The sequence below is a fragment of the Trichosurus vulpecula genome, chromosome 7, assembly GCF_011100635.1.
Source record: "Trichosurus vulpecula isolate mTriVul1 chromosome 7, mTriVul1.pri, whole genome shotgun sequence".
NCBI classification, from domain to species: Eukaryota; Metazoa; Chordata; class Mammalia; order Diprotodontia; family Phalangeridae; genus Trichosurus; species Trichosurus vulpecula.
This window is the reverse complement of record NC_050579.1, coordinates 61,687,210-61,710,893: the sequence shown is the minus strand read 5'-3', so window position 1 is coordinate 61,710,893 and position 23,684 is coordinate 61,687,210. Positions and strand designations below refer to the sequence as shown.

Here is a 23,684-nt window from a genome sequence, read left to right as displayed (position 1 = left end):
GGGGGAGAGGGGAAGGGGGAGGGAGAGACAGAGACAGGTGTCATTCTTGACAGTTTTAAAGCTGTTTGTGTAGCCAATTAGCCAATCTAAACTTGCCACAAGTTCCTCAAGGTTAAGCAATCTGGGCATGCCCACGTTACACACAAATACTGCAGTGAAAATCTCTGACAAATAGCCCTTGTTTTTTGTTTGTTTCTCCTAATACTTTCCCAACAACAGAATTATCATGTATGATTATGTTTTTTTAAACTTTACGTTCTGCTATATAGTTGTACAATATAATTCTACAAGGTTACAATTCTAGTAAAGCTGAATGAGTTCACTTGTTTCATCACAACTCTACTAGCAATAAATATCATTGTTTTTCATCATTTTTGCAAATTTGACAGATGTGAGATGGTACCTCACATTGTCCTAATTTGCATCTCTTTAATTTTTAATAAGATTGAGCAGTTTTTTCCAAGTGATTATCAACAATTTGTGTTTCTTCTTTTGAAAACTGTTCATAGATTTTGACTATCCATCCTCGATTGGAGTTGCCTTTGTAAATTTTTAATATTTGCTTATATACTTTAGATAGCAGGTTTTTGTCTAGCATATTTGCCATAAATATTTTCTCCAGTCTTTGATTTTTATTGCATGTTTCTTTGTTGTATGGATTTTTTTTTATGTTAGCATGGCCTAGCATCTCAAGATCTAGGATTACGTAGGCCAGATATAATCTTCAAGGTGGTTTTCTCAAATCACTCTCTTTGGCTTGTGTTACCTTCTCCCCTCCCTTTGCATCTCAGAACTCTCAGAATATAGTTCATTTGTGACTTGTGTCTATTTTCTCTACAATGAGAGTAAAAGGGTCCCCAGAGTCTATATAAGTCCACAACATATCCATATACATGTAACATGTATTGGGTAAATGGTAAAATGTACAAGATAAATGCATATGTTGGGTATAGTTCATTATTCATTCCTTTATTCCACCCCACAGAAAACCCATTAAAGGATTCAGTGTAGCCCATAAACAATTGATATAGTTCTCTTTTGAGTCCCACCTTTTTCTAGTATCCTAAAGACTTCTAGAAAAAAGCCCAACCTATGATTTGGATTCCTCTCAGAAAGAAAGCAAACTTGGGGTTGTATAAAGCAACCCCCTCTTCCCCCTTTTCATCAAACCATCACCGTCCAGATAACTTGGTAACAGCAGAAGGCAGAGTCTTTGTACTTAAGTATAAAAAGACACCCCCCTTATTTAGGACTTAGACTTACCTGGTGCTCCTCCCATTTCAAAAGCCACGTGTAAATCAGAGAATCTGAGTGTTGGAAGGGACCTCATAGACCACCCAGTCCAACACAGACATTAAAGAATCCCATAACACACCCTCCAAGTGGTGGTCTAGCCTCTATACGAAGACCCCAGAGGAGAGGAAATCCACCGCCACCTCTCAAGGCAAGTCATTCCACTTTTGGACACTTTAAATTGTTAGAAAGTTGATGTTTCCTGACATCAAGCCTAAGTTGACATGTTTGAAATGTGTACCATTTCTCTCAGTTTCACCTTTTGGAGCCAAATAGAACAAATCTCATCTCTCCTCTGTGACAAACGACAATGGGTTGTTCAGGAGGACTAACATCTCTAGTGTGAGGGCTTCTCATCTACCTTTGGTGTCCACCTGATTCACCCAACTCTCATCCGTGGCTCCAAGAAGCTGTGGCATGTGCAGTTGCCACACTCTGGTAAAAACCATCTCAGCAGATGAGCTAAATTTGAGTTAGGAGGATGCCTACCCCAAGCATGTGAAGACTTCCCCCAGTGGAATGGAATGTTGTTCCAAAAGCCACAAAGGCAGTTGAAGTAGGTGCTGTAGAGCGCTTAGTGCTTAGTCAGACATGGAAGATGCCAGGGTCATTCACTGCATCCCGGGCCATCACCAGTTGTCTCAACTTGCGTCCTGCCACTGGACTGTGATAACTATGGAAGAAAGAGTAAGGCGATGACTTTGGGCAACTTTGCCTCACTTAAATCCGTTTCATGAGCAAGTCAGGATATCACCTTGTAATATCATTGGTCGTCTTTAAAAATGAAGGACAAACAATGACACACAGCAGTCCTTCAAATATTTGAACATGGCTTATCTGTCCCCCCTGACTCGTCCTTTCTCTGGGCAAAACAATCCCAGTTTGTGTGACATGGACTCAAGGCAATTCACCATACAGGTGGATGCTCTCCATCTTATTAATGCCCTTGTGATGCCCAGAACTGACTATAGTACTCCAAATGAGGTCTGACCAGGACAGAGTACAGTGGAGGCAATCACCACCCCTCCCTATCCTTAGAAGCTATGTACCTCTTAATATACCCCAAGCTCAAGTTCTCATTTTTGGCTGCCACATTTGGTAGCCCACACTGACCTTGCAGTTCACTAGGACCCCTAGGTCTTTTTCAGAATTGCTGTCTACCTGTGACTCCCCAATCTTAGAAGGTTGGGGGTTTTTTATACCTAAATACAAGACTTTATTTTATTCTTTTTGAATCTTATCTTATTAGATTAGTCCACTGCTCTTGGATCCTGACTTTTATCATTCCCTTATTATTAGTTATTTCTGCCAGCTTTGTGTCATCTGGAAATTTGATCATCTGTGTTTTTATTCAAGTCACTGATAAAAATGTGTAACAGAACAGGACCAATTCCAGATCCCTAGGACTCTCCCCTGGAGACCTCCTTCTCTCTTTGACATTTAAACCAATACTCTTATAGTCTGGCCATCCAACCAGTGCTGAATTAATCTGATTGTATTATCATCTAGCCTATATCTCTTCCCTTTTTTTTCCCCACAAGAATGTGGCATGCTTTATCAATAGCTTTGCTAAAACCTAGGTAATCATATCAACAACATTGTCCTGATTTTCCAGTTTGGTAACCCTTGCAAAAAATAGGTTGTTCTGTCATGACCTGTTCTTAGTGAACCAATGCTGACTCTTTGTGATTACTGCTTCCTTTTCTAGATAGTAACTAACCATCTCTTTAATAATACACTCAAGATTTTTGGTCTTGGGATGTAACTTGACCTACAATTTCTTTGGTATTAGGCACATCTGATCAGAAACCTCTACTTGGGGGGAACTGAGAGGTTAAGTTTGAACTTGCCCAGGATCACATAACTAGTATTGTTGGAGGAAAGACTTGAACCCAGGTCTTTGGACTCTGAGTTCAGCTCTCTGTCCACTTCTTCACACTACCTCTCAGATGTTGACCTTAATACCCAGTTAAGATAATACTAAAAAAGAAAATTATAGCCCAGTTTCCCTAATGATATTAACTAAAATATTAACTAATCATGACCAAGTTCAGTTTATATCAGGGATCAAAGACTGGTTAAAAACCAGAAAAATTATCAATATAACACAACAAATAAAAAACATTTTTTAAAACCTGTATGATTTTTTTAAATAGTCACACAGCTATCACAGAGGGGATATTAAACAGGAGTTCTTCCAGCCTGTGATTGGTCAATTTGACAAAGCAGAGGCCAATGAGCCAATGAGGAGAAAGGAGTTGGGGATGATTTTTGGAGATTTTAACCTTAGTAGGTTATATGCGAATTATATGCCAGATAGTATGACCAGTACTTGGTGGACAAGAGAATGCCCTAGAGCAGGGGTGGGGAACCTGCCCTAGACTATAAAGTGCATTGAGGTTTTGAAATGCAAAATTTAAGAGGAAACCTGAACTTCTATAAATCTAGCACTTTCCTGCCTGGAGTTACATTATTATCTATGCCTGAATATAGTATCTGGCCTATAAAATACACAGTAATTTAGGATATTAGAAATTCTAGCAATAAAATAAGATTACATGTGTGTATGTATGTGTGTATAGATATATAAAATTCCCATTTCAACAAAAAAATTATGGAGACAATATTAGATCATTATTGTATAGCAAAATATATTTGTCATATCCCCTTCTTCCCAAGTCGTAAGTCCTCTGTGGACACAGGTAATATATTTTTAAAATATTTTGCTAAATTTCCTTTTTTATTATTATAATCTTGACATACCTCAACAAAGATGAGCATTTCAATATACAAAGAAAAGAAAAAGAAAATTGTATGTGAAACTATGAATCCCTATTACATATACTTTGTTCAAGTATATATTTAGTTTAACATGGTAGTTCCAACACAGTCTATGGATAATATTTTAATTATCTTTGTCTCTCCCTTATTGTGCCTAGCACTGTGGCTATATATACTAGTCATTAAAAACTGGTTCATGTGTAAATGAATCAGGGAATGAATGAATCAGTGGATGAATGACCCTCCCTCTTCCTTATAGTTCCCACTGCCCATTGGTTTGATTTCCAATGGATCTAATAGTTTATTCATCACAACCCTTTGATATGTTGTGAATCCTACAAGGTGGATGGCTAGCAATCTTTGGATCTTTTCTTTTCTTTTTCAGACACAGCTCATGTACAAATGGGCAGAGCCAAAAACTTGCAGTGAGGATCTTGAGGGAGCAGTAAAACTTCCAGCCTCTGGAATGAAGACCCATTGCCCACCCTGTAACCCAGGATTCTTCAAAACCAACACCAGCACCTGTGAACCCTGTCCTTATGGCTCCTTCTCCAATGGCTCAGGTAATCTGTACTCCTCGTCTTATGCCCTGTCCTACTGCACTATCCATTACTCATCTCGCCCTACAGTGCGTCTCATGGGTAGGTTGATAATCCCACCATGAGCCCTAAACACAACCCTCTTTCTCCTGAGGAACATGCTGAGAACCAGATGCCTCTGACTGAGGGGGAGCACTGGCCCAAGTGCCATCAAGTGCATACAGGACACCTGAATTCTACTCTCATCTCCTTCAGAGTCCAACTTCAGAATCTCTTCCCTTCCTTCTTCTAGCAGTGAAATCTTACAGACATTGGCACAGGTGGGAAGGAAATGGATATGGCACCTGTATGTATATGAGGCACCTGTATCCCAACAACAGGGGCTGCTTCTACCTGTGCAGAAGATGGCGCCATTACCAACCAAACACTAGGTTTCCCATCCCATCAGAGTCCAGGAATGATGGGGAAGAAAGGCATTGGGGATGAATTGCATCCAATCCTATGAACTGCATGTGTTAGGCTTGAAGATGTCCTGAACTGTAAGATACACCAGGGCTTTAGATTGAAAGTTTGGGAAGAAGCCTGAACTTGTAGGTTATCGAGCACTTCTTGGTCTTTTTTGCCTTTGCTCTCACCACTTTCTAGGCTTGGATATGCATTTGGCCTATAAAATACAGGTGAGTAGTTTTGTCATTTTGGAGTTTCTTAAATACAGTAATGAGAATTAGCATTTTTTTAAGAACAAAACAGCACTGCGCCTTTTTTCTGCTGTCTGGCTATGGTTGTCATTAACCACGATGGCTGCCCCTCCATTTTGGGTCGGTAGGGTCTTCTTTCTCGGTAACTCGTTTGCTCTACCTCCTGTTAGGCTGCTCCAGCTGCCCAGCTGGGACGGAACCGGCCCTGGGTTTTGAATACAAATGGTGGAACACCCTGCCCACAAATATGGAAACTACTGTTCTTAGTGGAATCAATTTTGAGTACAAGGGCATGGCAGGTGAGTGTCCTCCCCTTTCCCCTATACGACTCTGCCTACCTCAGTGGCTCTGCAGTATTCCCTGGAGTAACTGATGCCCTACAGAAATGAGCATTACCTTCCAAACCTCGTAATTCTTCTTCCTCTTGTCCTGATGGTTTCAAGGTCTTTGACCAAAGTAACTGGATCACTTCATGAACCTCTTGACTGGGGACTGAGAGATTCTGTCCACTTCAGAAACTCATTTTGCCTCATTCTCTGAGTTTCGTCATAATTGACCCTACTGCTCGGGGTCTCAGGAATGTACCTTCTTCTCCCTGATTTTCCAGGCTGGGAGGTGGCTGGTGACCATATTTACACAGCTGCTGGAGCCTCAGATAATGACTTCATGATTCTTACGCTGATTGTACCAGGATTCAGGTGAGGAATAGAAACTCCCGGGAGGGGCTGAAGCTGAAGCTGCCACATTTAAATCGCTGAAAAACAAGTTTTTCTAAGAGGTGGCTCTGAGGCTTGAAATATGGATGAAATCATGGTTTTCTGACAGCCACACATGCAAATTTACCCTGCATAACCCGCCTAATGTGTCCTAGCATCCCTGTTGTCTTGCTGCTTAACAAAATTACGTCAGAGCTGGAGGGAATGTTAAAGATCTAGTCCAAAACTTTATTTTATCGATGAGGAAACTAAGGCCCACAGTAGCTAAGGGACCAGAGGCACACATCTACTCAGTTATTGCTGAGTTGTTTCAGTTGTGTCCAATTCCCATGACCCCATTCGGAGTTTTCTTGGCAAAGATACTGGAGTGGTTTGCCATTTTCTCTTCCGGCTCATTTTACAGAGAGGGAAACTGAGGCAAACAGGATTAAGTGACTTGCCCAGGGTCACACAGCTAGTGAGCGTCTGGGTCACATTTGAACTCAGGAAGATGAGTCTTCCTGACTCTGGGCCTGGCAGTCTTATGCACTATGGCGCCACCTAGTGGCCCTGATTTGCTCAGTTGCAGAGCTTAGACTCCATCACAGATTCTCAGGCCAGTTTTCTTCCCAGACCACGGGGTTGCTAGTTCTCAGTCTTGCCCCTCGCCATTACAGGGAGGATATTGTCATCTGACCTCCCCGAGAAGAGTGATTATTATCCCCCTTTTTTACTTGTTTGTCCTCGCTGCCAATTTGAATATTCCCTCTCCCCTTTCTAAGGTAGATAAGATACAGTACCCTGGAAGAGGTATTGTACTAAGAGGAGAGAGATTGGGGGTCTAGTCATGCCTTTGTCATTAACCTTGGACAAATTACGTAATTCTTCTGGGCCTGCCTCCTTGTCTGTACATGTTGGCCTGACTGAAGGAACATTCAAGTCCCTTCCAGCACTAGAACTCTGTGATTCCCCTGGGCTCGGGCCTCTGGAGCCCAGACTAAGATCTTCCTTCTCGTCCAATGGTGAACAGAACCATTGGCTTAGGAACAGAGGACCTGGGGATGTGGGGGCCCCCAGAACCCAAGGAGGAGGGCCAGAGTGGGAAGCCAAGCTGTCACTGGATTTCTCTAGAGCCACCGTGAATTCGGTTCCACTTGTGCTTTTCAAAGAAAAAAAACAACAAGCTCTTTGATCAACCTTTCCTTTGCCCGTACAACTTCACCTCTTCTTCCTTTCTACTCAGCCTGAATCCCATCATGAGCTTATCATTGAGAGGATTATCTACATTTTTAGGATTTTTGTTGGTGTTCCTGCTCCTTTCTAGTCAAGTGCCTGATCATCCTCAAATAGCCCCCAGCGCTGTTTCTCTTGGTTCTGCATAGGTCTGAAATGTCAGACACACTTATCGAAGGGAAGGGTTGTTGCACCCTCCCAGCAGGAAGAGCTGGGATTTGAACTGCTTGCTGGGTGGGCACAGGCAGGCCTTTGTGAAAGAAACAAGACTAGAGACCTGAGGGCCTCTACCATATCACCCAGTCCCTCATCCTGCCCCCTCTCCCTTTTGGCCTGTGTTGTTCTTTTTAAATGGCTATTTATGGCCCCCCAGAAGTGACATCTGGCTTCTGCTCCCACAGCTCTCCACATTCAGTGATGGCAGACACAGAGAATAAAGAGGTGGCCAGGATCACTTTTGTCTTTGAGACTGTGTGTTCTGTGAACTGCGAACTTTATTTCATGGTGGTAGGTTGCTTCCCTGGCCTGTTGAGGTACTTCCTGGGATCAGAGGGAGGGTTAGCCTGATCCACTCATTCTGCTAAGCATCTACTGTGTGGGAGAAGAGTGGGGTGGAGGGGAAGGACCTATACATCAGTGCCCTGAGAAGACTCAGAAGAAAAAGAAGGCACCATCTTGTTCTCAGAATATTCACAGAGTAATTATGAGTCTAGTGATTTCTCTAATAAGGGCATCATCATGCTCTACTCCTTCATTCACTGCCATGAGGAGGGCAGGTATAGGGAGGGTTCAGACTCAGTGCAAAAATTCTTTCCCCATTTTGGATTCAGGGAATGAATTCCAGGACCAACACCCCAGTGGAAACATGGAAGGGACCCAAGGGCAAACAGTCCTACACTTATGTCATTGAGAAGAACTCCAGCATGAGCTTCACCTGGGCCTTCCAGAGGACCACCTCCCATGAAATAGTAAGATCCTCCACTTGCCCCAGCTCTCATCCCCAGGAAGTATCGCTACTCAGGAAAAGACGATTGGAACAAGGGAGAATTCTCAGAACTAGCCTGGGAGTGTAGAGCAGTGCTTAGAGCACTAGGTTTAGAAGGACTTGAAGAGATCATCTCATCTATCTGCCCATAACCAAACCAGGATACTTATTTTTGCTACTTGAGATAAATAACCCTGATCAGGTGGGTGGGATCAACCTTATTCTAATACTCTCCTGGGTAGGTGGTACTGTAGCCCTTCTAGATAACCAGTCCCAGAATCTAACAACCTCTGGTATCACAAAGATCTCCTCTGTGTCTATTCTAGATCTAGCCCTGTGTTTAAATGGAGGCAAATGCCTTATAGGTGTTTAGTGAATATTTGCGGAATGCACAGAGGAGTGGTAGAATGAATACAGTAAACACAGCAGAGTATTTCTTGGTTTATCCCCTAATCATAGGATAAGAGGTCAGTCTGTTGATCTCCAAAAACCTCAACTGTGGATTCTTCCCCTGGGACTCAAATATGCATCCTTTGATCTCTTTCTGCTTTCTGTCTTGGTTCCAGGGCCGGAAGTACACTAATGATGTTGCCAAGCTGTACTCCATCAATGTCACCAATGTCATGGATGGAGTTGCCTCCTACTGCCGCCTCTGTGCCCTGGAGGCCTCTGACTCTGGCTCCTCCTGCACTTCCTGTCCCGCTGGCTACTACATCAATAGGGAATCTGGGGCCTGCCATTCTTGTCCTGCGAACACGTTCCTGAGAGCACACCAGCCCTATGGCATCCAGGCCTGTGTGCCCTGTGGCCCAGGGACCCAGAGTAACAAGGTGCCACCCCGTCTACTCTACCCATTCACTTCCCGTGTCAGATTGACTGCTATTTAATCAAGTTAAAGAGATCTTAAGCATCTGAGCTCTAGCATATGTCCTGGACATATACCTGAGATGCTGGAGGCCCAGGACATGTTGGCCCTAAGAATGATTTGAGCTGCTTGCTGGGTGGGCACAGGCAGGCCTTTGTGAAAGAAACAAGACTAGAGACCTGAGGGCCTCTACCATATCACCCGGTGCCTCTTCCTGCCCCCTCTCCTTTTTGGCCTGTGTTGTTCTTTTTAAATGGCTAGCTATGGCCCCCCAGAAGTGACATCTGGCTTCTGCTCCTCTAGCTTTCATGGGATGGCATGGAACTGGGTTCATCTTGTCCTATTCCTTTAGGGATAAGTAAGAGAGATTAGAATCCATCTAAACCTAGAGGGTAATGAGGTATTTTTGCAGGGGCCTAACAAGTGAACATATATACTTTTCATAAAAAGGCATGGACGGGACACTTGCCACATCCATCCCTCTCTTGCCTTGGCACACAGCGTGACTTCCGGCCTCAAATGAAATAATGTGTATATGAAGCTTTATGTAGAGTGCTTTGCAAACTTTCACATAGTCTATAAATATCAATTATTACCAGTTATTAAGGCCTCTGAATGGCTTCCCCCCAAAAAGAAGCAAGGAGTAAGATTAGGAAAAAGCAGCTGTGGGTAGTCCTCCCACAGAAACCTAAGAAGTGAGATTGGGGAGGAGAGGTGAAATAGGTAATTTAGGTTGTTGACCAGGGACTTCTGTTATGGAAACCTACAAATCACCTGTGAGTCAAGTATGATGAAAGGGGATTGGGTGGGGGTGGGGGTGGCAGTGGGGGTGGCAGTGGCGGTGGCGGGGAGACTACTGGGTTTTCTTCTCTCAGCCTAGCTACCCTTCCTTTGTCAGTAACTCAGTCTTCTCTGCTATAAAACCTCAGAGGCTAAGTCCTGGGTGAAATACAAAGATCATGTTTTGAGAGGGGGCCATTTTCCAAGGACAGACTTTATTATCACTCATTACTATCAGCATTTTATTGCAATTCAGTCCTCATTCTTTCCTCCCTCCTCTCATTCTGGGCTGGTTCAATTTAGGAAAATACCTAGTTGGGTTCTACTGCCAGCCCTTGCTGTAGCTCTGATTCATTCTCCAGCCTCAGTGCCCAGAGGGTCACACAGCTGACCAAGTTCCTGTTCCTCCCTGCAGATCCACTCACTGTGTTTCAACGATTGCACCTTCTCTGTCACCAATGCAGCCAGGACCTTCGACTATGACTTCTCAGCCTTGGCAAATCCTATCTCTCTGTTTGGGGGACCAAGCTTTACTTCCAAAGGGCTCAAGTATTTCCACCACTTTACCCTCAGCCTCTGTGGAAACCAGGTAAAATGTGTGCGGGTGTGTGCATGGGAAGAGAATATGGGCAAGGCTGCTGATGGAGAAGGGATGAAATATTTGATGGCCAGGAAAAAAAAAAGTGGAGAAACAACTTTTTCCTCTAGGACATTTTTTTTTCCATGAATAATTAAAATTTAGGGATTATCTTTTTTTTTAACTATTTTTGAAAATATAGTTCAACAAACATTTATTAAATGCTGATGTACAAAGCAGCAAGAGGGGTAGTGGGGAAGATATAAAAAATAATAAGAAATAATCCCTGCTCTCATGGACCTTGTGATTTAGTGGAAGAGCATAATATGTAAGAGAATAGTTTACCATGCAAAATAGAATAAATTAAGTGCTTCAGAGAGGAATAGAGAAAGTATTGTCTGGAAACCCAGAAAAGGAAAGGTCATTTTAAGCTGACAGGATTTTTTTTAGAGGAGGAAGGGAAGGGAATAAGCATTTTTATAGTACCTACTACGTGCCAGGGACTATACGAAGTGCTTTTTAAAAATACTGTCTCATTTGATCCTCATGATAATCCTGCAAGGTAGGTGCTATAATTATCCTCATTTTACAGTTGAAAAAACTGAGGCAAACATGTTAAGTGACTTGCCTAGGGTCACACAGCCACTAGGAAGAGTCTAAGGCAGAATTTGAACCCAGATCTTCCTGACTCCAGGCCCAGCTGGGTATGCCACCAGTAGCTGCCTAGGATTTAGGAAGCTCATTGAAACTTGATGGATACTTAGGATTTCAGCAGACAGAAAATGGGGTAAAAGGTTAGGAAGGGTATTTAAGGCATTGGTTATAGCATGAATCCAGGCCCGAAGACAATAAACAAATCACTGAACATAAATGGAGAATGGTAAGAAATCTAGTTTGTCTAGGATAGTACCATGAAAGACTGCTAAGTAGGTTGAAGTCATATTGTGAAGAGCCTTAAAAAAACAAGGTTAAGGAATTTGGGTTTTATTTGATAGCTGCTAGGATGCTATTTGGGGGGGCAGCTAAATGGTTCAGTGCATGCTGGACCTGCAGTCAGGAAGACTCATCTTCATGGGTTCAAATCTGGCCTCAGACACTTACCAGCTGCATGACTCTGGGCAAGTCACTTAACCTGTTTGCCTTAATCAACTGGAGAAGGAATAGCAAACCACTCTCTTATCTTTGCCAAGAAAATCCCATGGTCAGTATCGCTCACGGGTCACAAAAAAGAACCTGTTTAAGAGTTGTGAGGGAAAGGAAGACATGAACATATACACAGATATGACCTGGAATGTGTCTTCATCTCTGTACTTTTAACATGATTGTCAATAATGTGGGTGAAGGCATATACTGTATGCTAATAAACTATGCTGATGGCACAAGATTGGGACTGATAGCCACACTGAACTACAGAGTCACAGTCTGGGTTAAAGTAAGAGCCCCACATTTGTAGTCTGAGGGCCTGGGTTCTCCTGAACTTGCCTGTTTCTTACTGCCTTTGTGATCTTGGGTAAGATCCCCAACCTGATTTATTTCCTTATCTATAAATGAGGCAGGCTGTACTTGATGGTCCTGGAGGTCCCTGGATTTGGAATCAGAGGACCTGGGTTTGAATCTTGTATTTACTATTACTTATATTACTATTACTTGTATTTACTATTTATCAGAGGCAATATGACATAGGATCCCAGAATCATAGATTTAGAACTGAAAGGGATGTTGAAAGTCAGTGACTATAACCCCCTCATTTTATATAGTGGATAGAGTCAGGAAGACTTGAAATTCCACCTCTGATGCTTATTCTCTTAACAAAGTCTCTTAGCCTCCTTGTGCCTATTTCTTCACACATTGCTATTAAGCAACCATTGATGTGCCCACAGCACAAGTACAGTGCCCACTCACTTCTCTAGAAGGGGACTACTCTACTCTGGATATAGATCTGCAGCCTGGACTGGGTTCATTCCTGGGGGGGGGAGGGTCTGGCTGATAATGAGAGGGAACCTAAATCTCCCTTTCCTCACTCTTTTCACCTTATTAAACCCTTATCCCAGAGCCCCCCGGCTGATTTACTTATAGCTTAGGTTTGGGCTCATATCTAGACTTTCCCCAAAAAGGAAGAGTAGAAAGATACTTAATACCAAATACTCATGAGAATAAATGAATTTAAAACAGGATTTAATAACTTAGAACTCCTGTTATAGTCTTTTCTGGGAAGCTGACAATTAAACCTCAACAAAACACAAAGCAGCATGTGGGAACTTCTGAAAAGACATGGCCCACATTTCACTTTGGCTCAGTACTGTTTAAATAACTACCAATTATTCAATCATTTTCTCTGATGAAGAACTTTCCCTGGACCATAGTCAGTTAGGAAGCATTGGACCTCTGGACCTCTTGAACCCATGAGGTCACCTCTAAGAGCAGACACACGCACCTTGAGGTTGATGCTCAGTCACGTACTCAGGAAAGGAAACATAAAGCAGAAAATGTAGGTAGGGACCAAGGCACAACCTTAGCTACTGGAGAGCCCCTATTCTAGCTGTCTTGTGAGAGCAGACACCGTGGTGCCAGGGCAGGAAAAGAAGGAAGGAAGAAAAGGAATAAACATTTCTTAAGTGCCTACTATGGGCTAGGTGGTGTGCCACGGGCTTTACAAATATTATCTCATTTAATCCTCACAACAATGCTATTATCATCTCCACTTTACAGTTGAAGAAGCTGAAGCAGACAGGGGATAAGTGACTAGCCTGGGTCATACAGCTAGGAAGTATCTGAGGTTGGATTTGAACTCGGATCTTCCTGACTTCAGGCCCAGCACCCTATCCACTCTGACCCCCCATGGATGTCTCAAGGTTCCATGTTGCCACCTGGAGGGTTGAGGGAAGAGAGCAAGCCCACATATTCTCTCCTTTAAAAGGTCCGCTAAGTCATTGGTTCCTCCAGCTCAGCAGATTAAATAAAGGGATTGCTTCATCATCTCAAAGTTCATTCTCTATAGTAATGGGCCATTTTTAGTGAAAATCAGTCCATATATATATTTCAAATGTTGGCTTTCTCTACTGTAGAGTTGGGGAGAAGTGAGACAACATGGAACTCAAAATTTAAATAAATGAATGAATAAATGAAATCAGGTCTCAATGTTCCCATGTAGTCACCTCAAACCTGAAGTGATCCCAAACCACCTCAAATAGAAAATATCTCTTCTTCATAAAAGAATGGGGATGCTTGATACATAGTCTCAAAAGCCAGGACACATGGAACTTGGTCTTCATTTTCTCCCTAGCTTGTAATTAAGTCTGAAATGAGTCATTCTCTGTTCTGGACCACAGAAAAGCTGAAATCTTAGACATTAGCCAGTTTATCCCCTCTTTTCCTTTGAAGGTTTTCCCTAACCATTGATCCATTTCTTCCCCAGGGTAAGAAGATGGCTTCATGCACAGATAATGTCACTGACATCCGCATCCCAGAGGGGGAGTCGGGCTTCTCTAAATCCATCACATCCTACGCCTGTCAGTCAGTCATCATCCCCTCTGAGGTGACAGGCTATAAGGCTGGTGTCTCCTCGCAGCCTGTCAGCCTTGCTGATCGCCTTGTAGGTGAGTGGCACTGTCAGCCAGGCCTCAGGTATAGAAGGAAGGTCCCAAAGTTATGCTAAGCACATAGGAGTTGTGTTGTCTTTCAATTGTTCAGTCATGTCTGACTCTTTGTGACCCCATGAACCATAGCGCACCAGGCCCGTTTATCCTCACTATCTCTCAAAGTCTGTCCAAGTTCATGTTCATTGTTTCTATGACACTGTCTATCCATCTCCTCTCCTTTTGCCTTTGGTCTTTCCCAGCATCAGGCAGGGTTTTTTCCAGTAAGTCTCACCTGCTCATTACATGGCCAAAGTATTGAAGCTGCAAAATTTAAAAAAAAAGTATTTAAGCTTCAGCTTCAGTATTTGACCTTCCAGCGAATAACCTGAATTAATTTCTTTAAGCATTGATTGATTTATCTCCTTGCTGTCCAAATGACTCTCAAAAGTCCTCTTCAGGACCACGATTTGAAAGCATGACCTGTCTGTCCTGGATAACCCTGTGATCTCAAATGGTGACTTATCCATCTTGGGTAACCCTGCACAGCACAGCTCATAGTTTCATTGAGCTACGCAAGCCTCTCTGCCACAACAAGGCAGTGATCCAGGGGGTCAATCACAAAGGAGCCAGTAAATATCTGAATTAATGAGCGAATGAGTAAATGGATAAAGAAAACGACTATATGCGTCAGTGGTTAGAGATTCAGACTGGGCACCTGAACTTCTAGATTCTATGTCTAATTCCATTCCCAATTCACCCTGTTTCTTTATTCCTTTTTTGGATTTTTGCCCCATTCATCAGCTGCCTCTAGGCATAGCATGATATATAGGTTTGCAAAACCTCTGATGAAATACAGGGCTGAGAGAAATAGGGTAGTTCTCAGCTTGTGTTCCTACTGAGAATTAATTGGGAGACTTTGCTTTGGCAGGGGTAACAACAGACATGAACCTAGATGGAATCACCTCCCCAGCTGAACTTTTTCCCTCTGAAACTCTGAGGATGCCCGATGTGATCTTCTTTTACAGGTGAGGCACAAGTCTGGTATGTAAAAAAACTACCCTTGGGCGAAGTAGAGGGTTCTGTGGCATCCATCCATCCATCTCTCCTTGGCCATACACTGATATAAAATTACTGTGACCTGTGAAGCATCTGCCCATAAAGTACAATTGCGGTCCATTTTCCGCAGCATCTCTAGAATTCCATATCATCCTTGGGGCAGTCCTGTCCTGGGAGCAAGAGGGAGAGCCTAGATGGTCTGTACGAACCTCTTTAGACTAAAGATTCTCCAATTCTGTATCAATCAATCAACAAGCATTGATTAAATGCCTACTACATGCCAAGCACCTATTGGGGATACAAGCACAAAGAATGAAACAACCTGCACTCACAGTGAACCATATTCTTGTGTTTCATACCCCTAATGATTTTTAAATATTTTACTTTTTCTTTTAAATTACTGTTGTCTCTGCCTCCACTATAGAACTTCATCTTGTAACAAATAAGTTTAGTCAAACAAAACCATGAACACATTGGCCATGTCTGAGAATGTATGCCCCATTCTGCCTCTGCCATCCACCACTTCTTTGCTGTACCGTCAAGCCCTCTGATCTCTCTCCTGACTCTTCCTCTTCCCCTTTACTGAGGCTCCTGATGTTTCTCCCTCCTGCCCTTTCAGATATGAGTAAACCAAGCCAATACCAGTCATCTAGGTTGTCTCTCTTTGTGTCACATAACCCGAGCATCCTTGCTGCCAGCAGAGGGCCTTAGGTCCATGCCAGGTTGACTCCTTAGGAACACCAATAGTTATCTGTGGTCTCATCCAAGTGGTCTGGATTCCTTTGCAGGTCTAATGAAGTGACACAATCCTGCACTTCTGGGAGGTCAACCACTGTCCGAGTCAGATGCAATCCACTAAAACCTGCCCCTGGAAGCCTCTCACTGCCAGTGTAAGTATAATAGATGGGGAGCACTGAAGCCTGTGTTTTCTGTTACTCAGGAAATGGTTGAAGGGAGGGAAGGAGAAGGCATCTTGAAGGAGAAGAAGAAGACCTCCTCGTGGGTCCTTGGGGACACAAAGAGCCCTGAACCCTCAATGGACTCAGGAAGCAATCAATCAAAAAAGCATTTATTAAGCACCTATTATGTGCCAAACATTGTACTGGGCCCTGGGGACAATTAAATAGTCCCTGTCCTCAAAGAACTTACTACTTGGGGGAAACAACATATTTGCCCACAAGCAAATGCAAAATACACATAGAGCAAACAAATACATGACAATCTCCGGGAGGTAGTTGTAGATATTAGCAGCTATGGCAACAGGCAAAGCTTCATGTAGGAGGTGGCCCTAGGGTTGAGCTCTAAAGGGATCTAGTGTTTATGAGGTAGAGGTGAGGAAGGAGAACATTCCAAGCATAGGGGAGAGGGGCAGCCTTTCAAAGGCTCAGTAAGGAGAGCTGGAATGTCATGGATGAGGAACTGCAGGAAGGCTACTTTGGCTGGATCATTGAGTGTGTGAAAGGGAATGTTATCTAATTAGCCTGGAAAGGTAGGTTGGAGCCAGATTGTGAAGGGCTTTCACAGAGGAAAGGAATAAACCAATGGAAGACGTCAAATCCATCCTCTACTGTCAAATAATGACTGAGGATAGCTATGGGTCATGCTGTTCTGGCCAGTTTGTTCTATGCAGACTGTCACAAGCTTCTGCCTCTGAATTCTATTTTTATACATAATTAGCTACTTCTTTAAAGCACACAGATAAACTGAGGAATCTCAGCCATTGTAAAAGACAGGAGGTCCCATCAGGAAAGGACTTACATGAAGCATGTGGTTATCTGAAGGCTCACCCTTAGTGGCCGTGTCTTCTAAGCAATCAACTAAGTAGGGACATAAAAATGGTAGGAGGGGGTCAGTGGCTGAGGAGTTGTATTAGCAAGGCAATAATCACAATATAGATGATAATTGTAAATATACCTGTGTAGTTCTGTATTGCAAAATATAAGAGACTCTCCATATAAAAGGTAGAAGAAGTAAACCATTTATTCAGACACCAAAGAACAAGATCCCAAAACCAATAAGTCCGCCCCATCCAAGCAGCAAGCAAATTCCGGAACCAGTAAGTCCACTTCATAAAAACAGCAAAGAACCTAAAACACAACATCACAGCAGGGATCCAAGCCATCCCATGACCTTCCCACCCCCTGCTGGGGCCTTGCCACCAACAATCGCTCACAGCACAGCCAGCACACATCTGCTCTGTCCCTCAGCTCTAACCACTCTGAGCATTTCCTGCTCCACCCTTCCAGTGTTCAGCAGGCTCCTCCCACCACATGTGACTTAGGCTTTCTGTGACATAAGCAGGACACATGGGCCTATTAATGGGTAGGAAAGGTCTTCAAATTTAAATTACCATTACAGGAGGCTATGTGAGGATCTTGCTGATGGCAGGGATCTTGATGGGTAGAGAGGTTGGGGGTATAGTGAGCAATACCAAACAGAAGAGAAGACACCATAGGGTTGTGCAAGGCACTATGACATGCTATTTGTGTACAGTGATGTTAAAATGGCTATCAAGGATCAAGGCCTCTATGGTAGCAATTGGGGTGGATAGACCATAGTAGGGATCAAAGTTTGGGAGAAATATGGAGGATCTGGGCAAAGGAAGGAGAAGACAGAGAACATATGACAAGGGATTTTCTACTACATGTCTCTTCCCCATAAGTAATATTCTCCTTTCTCTATTCAACTAGGAAATGTTCTGATGGGACTTGTGATGGCTGTAACTTCCACTTCTTGTGGGAGAGTGTGACAGCTTGCCCCCTCTGCTCCAGCTCTGACTACCACGCTATCATCAGTAGCTGTGTGGCCGGAATTCAGGTAAAGCCCCCTGGTGGAGTATTCACTAATCCAGACATAGTAAAGTTTTGACGCTAAAAATCCTTGTTTCCCTCCCCAACAGAGAACCACTTATGTGTGGCGGGAGCCGAAGCTGTGTACAGGAGGCATCGCCCTGCCAGACCAGAGTGTTACCATCTGCAAGACGATGGATTTTTGGCTCAAAGTGGGCATCTCTGCAGGCACCTGTGCTGCTATTCTTCTCACTGTCATGACCTGTTACTTCTGGAAAAAGAACCAAAAGTACGTGACTAGATATCTGGGTAGAGTTAGGGATGGAGGAAAAGGATAGAGGGGGATGGAACTGGAGGTTGGGGGAGCATCCCATATCCTACGAGTCAGAATTGCTGGGATCTTTCCCTGTGCTGGCCCTCAACCTTGTAAATCTAGGGCTAACCACTTAACCTCTTTCTTAAGTGAGGATGATAATACTGTCTATCCTCATCTGGAGTACGTTAGAAATCTGAATAGCTGGGAGATCCTCAAATAAAAAGTAAGTGCAGGATGTATTTATTTTTTCATTTTTCTGTTACCCTGAGTATTTTTTATTCCCACATATTTGGTCATATTTATATAGTGCTTTGAAATTCACCGAGGCATCAATGTTAGAAAACAGATCATTGGATGGAGAGCCAAGATAACCTAGAACCTTCTCTCAGCCTTGCTACCCCTACTCTGTGACTGATCTTCCCCTGCCATGAAAGGGAAATGATTGTCTCCGGCCCAGCTCGCTCATACGCCATCAACCCAAACTGATGGGTTTGTTTTCCTGTCCTTCTCTTTCATAGACTGGAGTACAAGTACTCCAAGCTGGTGATGAATGCCACCCTTAAGGACTGTGATCTGCCTGCCGCTGACAGCTGCGCCATCATGGAGGGCGAGGATGTAGAGGATGATCTCATATTCACCAGCAAAAAGTCGCTCTTTGGGAAGATCAAATCATTCACTTCTAAGGTAAGTTGGGCAAGCCACACGGTACCAAGGGCGTGTTGCCAGAGCTAGACAGAGAAGGGCATCGGTCCTAGGAAGGAATGACTCTCTTAGAAAGCTGAGTGGCCCAGAATTACTCAGTGGCCCATCCCTGCTTTCTGTTCTCCATCTTCTTTTCATTCCATTCCATTCCATTCATTCATTGAACTTTCTCTAGCTATAATAATAATAGTGATAACCTATATTTATATGTAAGTTTTACAAAGCATTTTCCTTAGAACAACCTTATATAACTATCATTATCTCCATCTTACATATGCAGAAACTGAGGCTACGGAACTTGCCCACAGCCATATTGCTATTGTTAGAATTGGGACTTAATTCCAGGTTTCCTGAATTTAATTAAGACTAGTGGTTTTCCTGCAATGGCCAGTTCTACCCAGCATGCTCCAGTGGAAGAGTCTTAAGATCTGAGTTCAAATCTCAGCACTGCTGCTTTCTACCTGTATGATCTTGAACAAGACAGTTCCCCTCTCTGGTCCTCAGTTTCCTCATCTGCAAAATGAGAGTTTTGGACCTAAAGACCCTAAAGCCCCTCCAGCTGTAAATCCACGCTGGTTTAATCCCTGTCTCTCCTTGGCTCCCTCTTGGTTTCAGCTGCATCTGGGAATAGTGCTCCCACCCCCAAGGTCTCGTAGATGTAGTTTGGGCTTGCTGATCATCTGGGGTCCCTTCTAGCCCTAAATTAGAAATCCTTTTCTTGTAGGCACATTACTTAACAACTCTTTCTGGAAATGTAAACAAACCAACCCATATTAGGACCGTGTAATTATATTGTAGAGAGGGTTTGATTTCAATTAGGCTGGCTCTAGCCTTTTGGAAAGCTAGCGCTTTACAAATGTGGAATAACGTTATTACTGTTCCCTAGGCTAAAACCTGGCTTTAGTCCAAAGCAGGGGGCATAGGGCACCTTATTTAGCCAGCAGGGGGTGCTGTCCCTCAAGGCATCCTGGCCAAACCCTTCTGGGCGATGAGTTATAGCGGCGTTCTTGTGTGAGCGATTCAGAGTTGGGAGGGATAGGGTTTGTGTGGGTAAGAGGGTGAGCTTGATGCTTGTAAATGTGAACACCAGACACTGCTTTATGGCTGGGCATGGAGCCAAGCAGAAGGCATAGCCAGCATGAGCTGCTTCTACAGTTCTACAAGTGCCCTAATTCCTGCCCTGTGCCAAGTGACTTAAAAGCATCTGCAGTATGTGTGTGTATAACAATAATGATGATAATTAATAATAATAATAGCCAACATTTCTATAACGCCTACTATGTGCCAGGCACTGTGCTAACCACATTACAGATATTCTCATTTTATCCTCATAACAACCCTGGGAGATAGGTGCTTTATTATCCCCATTTACAGTGGAGGGAACTGAGGCAAATATATGTGAGCGGGGGTGGGGATTGCAGATGTGGAGGAGGGAAGGAAAATCTGAACTCCTGAATCCTGTTCACTTTGCCAAGCACCTCCCTTCATCTCCCCCGCCTTCATCTGTTTGTCAGTTTGTTTGTTTTCTGGTGGGAAAATAGTCAATCCCAGGAACCTGGCAGGTAGGCAATGGAGTGGGGAGGCACATCATAAAGGTTCAGCATTATGTCATAGAGAGGGTTTAATTTTAATTCAGTTGATGAGTTAGGAAGCTTTTATTTTTTTTTCCTTAAAAACTTCTCTTTAACTTTTACCACTGGCTTTTCTAATTCCCTTGATCAATAAGGTGTCCTTGAAAAAAAGAAGAAAGCAAGCTCAAATACTGACAAGAGTTCTCATTTCTATGTAGCTATTGAAATCAGGATTTTACCCTTTCACTTTTTCCACCTACCAACTAGCTTTCCTGTACCTTAGCATTCCTGCAATGCTTCTCCACACCCCTAACCCTTGCTTCTCCCTGCGGGGTATAGAAGAAGACCCAAGGGTGCCAGTCATCCCCAATCACTGTCTCTCTTTCAGAGGACACCGGATGGATTTGACTCTGTGCCACTGAAGACATCCTCAGGAGACATGGACATGTGAGGGGCCCAGACCTGCCTCCTCCCACTTCCTTACCTAGGCAGATTGTTTTGTGAGCCCACAGTGACTTGGCTGCTTGGCTATCTCCCACACCTGCAGCTGGAAGATTCTTTATGTGGCCTTATCATAAAATGTTTAAATTTCAGATTTTTTTATATACACACCCCAAACTCCCATTCTACTTACCCCAAACCTGCCAAACACACCCACAATTGTCTCTACAATGGCTCCTTTGCTTGCATCCTGTTTATTAAAATGACCCAGCCTCCCAAACTGTAGCTTTATCCACCAATGGTTCTGATTGTTCCAAAATGAAAAAAAATGTTCTCTCTTGTTAAGTATGGGGCTGACTTCTTCTGGCTCTTTATCTAAGGGCACAAACTCTCCTTGTCTTTCCTCAGTTTCCCCTTAGGGAACTAGGTGCCAAGTCAGCTGGGATCTCTTGAGCTCCTTTCCTACTGATGTCTTGAATAAAAAGGCCTCCTTTCCTCTGGACACACAGTTGAACCTGGAGTAGAGAGGACTGGTGTGGCGAGTATAATATGGAACAACATTCTTATGAAGTACAAAAGGAGCTGGAGGGTTTGTTTTAAGGATTTTCTCCCCTTTACTAGGTGGTACTTTTCCTTTTCTCATCACAGAGATGTTCTCACTGGAGCCAAATAAGAAAGTTAATAAAGAAATTCACTAAAGAATCTGGTCAGATATGTTCCCTACCCTGACGTTATACTGAAGGATTCCAACTCCACAGTCCCCTGATGTTATACTGAAGGATTCCATCTCTTGTCTCTCTTCCATCTCCCTCTGGCCCCCAAGGGACACAGACAATCCCAAACCCAATTTTTCTAGCTCCTTCCCTTTGCTTTGTTCTACACCTCACTAAAGCTGTAAGAAAAGAGGCTGGAGAAGCCAGAGCAAGAGTCAAAATTCTATTTTATCCTTTCCGCCACCACCAACTGTCCCTTCACCACACTGTCTAAGATGACAACGATGGTCCCTTGGCCACTGGCCCACTTGTCTGCTTCTTCTGTCTGCACTGTTCAGTGGTCGGTTGATATTTAATTTATTTGTACAGAATGGATTATCATTTTAAAAGTTGTGTCTCTGTCCTCCATAATGGCGAGGGTAGCTACAGCTGACCTAGAAATCTTTTCATTAAAACCCCAAAGCTCCCCTAGATCACTCTCAGTGACAGTGTTGGGAGGGTAGGGTTTATCAGTGGATACACAAGTTCTCTATTTGTTGTGGTGATTTCCTCCTTTAGGATCTACGACTCGGCTGGGAAATTCTCTTAGGAAATGCACACACTTGACTCTAGCTCTCCCTTACAATTACTGCTGTACCCCAGCCCTTTCTGTTTGGTAGGGAATTTGGCAATGACAGCATCCAGCCACTCTCTTCCCTCCTGTGGCATTTTACCCTTCTGCCTCAAAGGACAAGGAAAGAGCTCCCAGACCACTCTCAAAAACAGCCTCAGTGGGAACAATCATAACCCCTCCACCCCTGATTCCCACACTGTGTAGCCAAAGTCTGGGCCCCCTCAGAACAATCTTGAACTCCAGTGATTTGCTTAAAAAGTTTCAAAGATCTCTTTTCTATTCCTCAGGGTACAGTCAGGGGGTCTACCTGGGACTCCAGATCACCATCAGGGTCACTAGTAGCCATCTTGCTATTATTCCTTGAGCTCTTTGGAGATCTTAGACAGATGCATTTGTGTTTTAGAAATGTTTTACATGCGATTTCTAATAAAGCTTTTTTTTTTTTTTTTGCCAAGGAGCATAATATCTTAAACAAGCTCTCTGAGAGGAATTGACCTTAAAATCTCAGTGGGATGCCCAAAGTCCTGGGACACAGGAATTAGTCATCTTGTAAATAATTCCTATGTTTGGCTGGGGGCATAGATGAAAATTATGATGTATTCAAGGACCAGGGGATTTCTTATGCCAACCAACAAGATTTTTTTTGTTGACTTTTTTGGCGCGACTATACCTTAAAGATAAGACTGACTATATTTATACAACAGAGACTTTGTAATACATTTTTCAGCTTTGTGAAACCAAAATTCTGTCTTGTCAAAACGGGTTGGATTTCCTTTTTACACTGTTTTCCAAGAGTCTGTAGTTTGTTAGGGGATGGGTATCGCATGTAACAAGTGTGTGTGTGTATGAAATAAAAATGTACCTTTTGGATTTTTTTTTCTTGAACATGGGCTTGGGGAGTAGATGGGTGAATTAGGAATGAGCATCGGCAAACCTTGATGGCAAGCAAAAAAGAGCTAAGCACTCCTCTGTAGTTTTAGGGCTAGATGACTGACTGCACTTATCTTTCAAGAAGTATCTATTAAGTGACTGCCGTATATAAGTCAGTGAAGGAGAGAAGAAACGGTCCCTGTTCTCGAGGAGCATACAATCTAGGTGGAGAGTTGGAAACTATGCTAATTATCTGCAAAATGTAGTTTGGCCTCCCTGCAAACATAGGTCTCTTTTTGGTTCAGTAACTATTAAAGACTACAGCTCATGGGGCCTATTGAATGCTGTTTTTTACCAGAAACCAGAGGACACATTAAAGCAATTAAAAAGGTAAATAACAAGGAACCCCTCCCACCAACAAATACAGAAACATATCCTTGTTTGCCACCAGTGGGAGAAGGTACATGCTCAACCCAGAAAACTCATTCTCCTAGTGCTGCATCCCAACTGGAACACTTGTGTTCAGAGCTGCCACTTGCTGCTTCCCCACTGAGATGCTGATCTGATTTCCTAAGCTCCTATTGCCATC

At 43.3% G+C, this 23,684-nt stretch overlaps 1 protein-coding gene across 1 annotated transcript in view; it reads left to right on the top strand.

Moving 5' to 3' along the window:
• The window catches only part of ELAPOR1 (endosome-lysosome associated apoptosis and autophagy regulator 1), a 104,726-nt gene extending 81,619 nt beyond the window's left edge, over positions 1 to 23,107 (top strand). The window contains exons 9-22 of the mRNA XM_036768058.1: positions 4,460 to 4,637; positions 5,482 to 5,610; positions 5,919 to 6,009; positions 7,641 to 7,746; positions 8,070 to 8,207; positions 8,791 to 9,054; positions 10,285 to 10,458; positions 13,862 to 14,042; positions 14,953 to 15,049; positions 15,869 to 15,970; positions 17,771 to 17,897; positions 17,980 to 18,158; positions 18,704 to 18,869; positions 20,847 to 23,107. Of these exons, the coding sequence (XP_036623953.1) occupies positions 4,460 to 4,637; positions 5,482 to 5,610; positions 5,919 to 6,009; positions 7,641 to 7,746; positions 8,070 to 8,207; positions 8,791 to 9,054; positions 10,285 to 10,458; positions 13,862 to 14,042; positions 14,953 to 15,049; positions 15,869 to 15,970; positions 17,771 to 17,897; positions 17,980 to 18,158; positions 18,704 to 18,869; positions 20,847 to 20,909 (1,995 nt within the window). The 3' untranslated portion in view covers positions 20,910 to 23,107. The remainder of the gene's footprint in view (positions 1 to 4,459; positions 4,638 to 5,481; positions 5,611 to 5,918; positions 6,010 to 7,640; positions 7,747 to 8,069; positions 8,208 to 8,790; positions 9,055 to 10,284; positions 10,459 to 13,861; positions 14,043 to 14,952; positions 15,050 to 15,868; positions 15,971 to 17,770; positions 17,898 to 17,979; positions 18,159 to 18,703; positions 18,870 to 20,846) is intronic.
• The last annotated feature ends 577 nt before the right edge of the window (positions 23,108 to 23,684 follow it).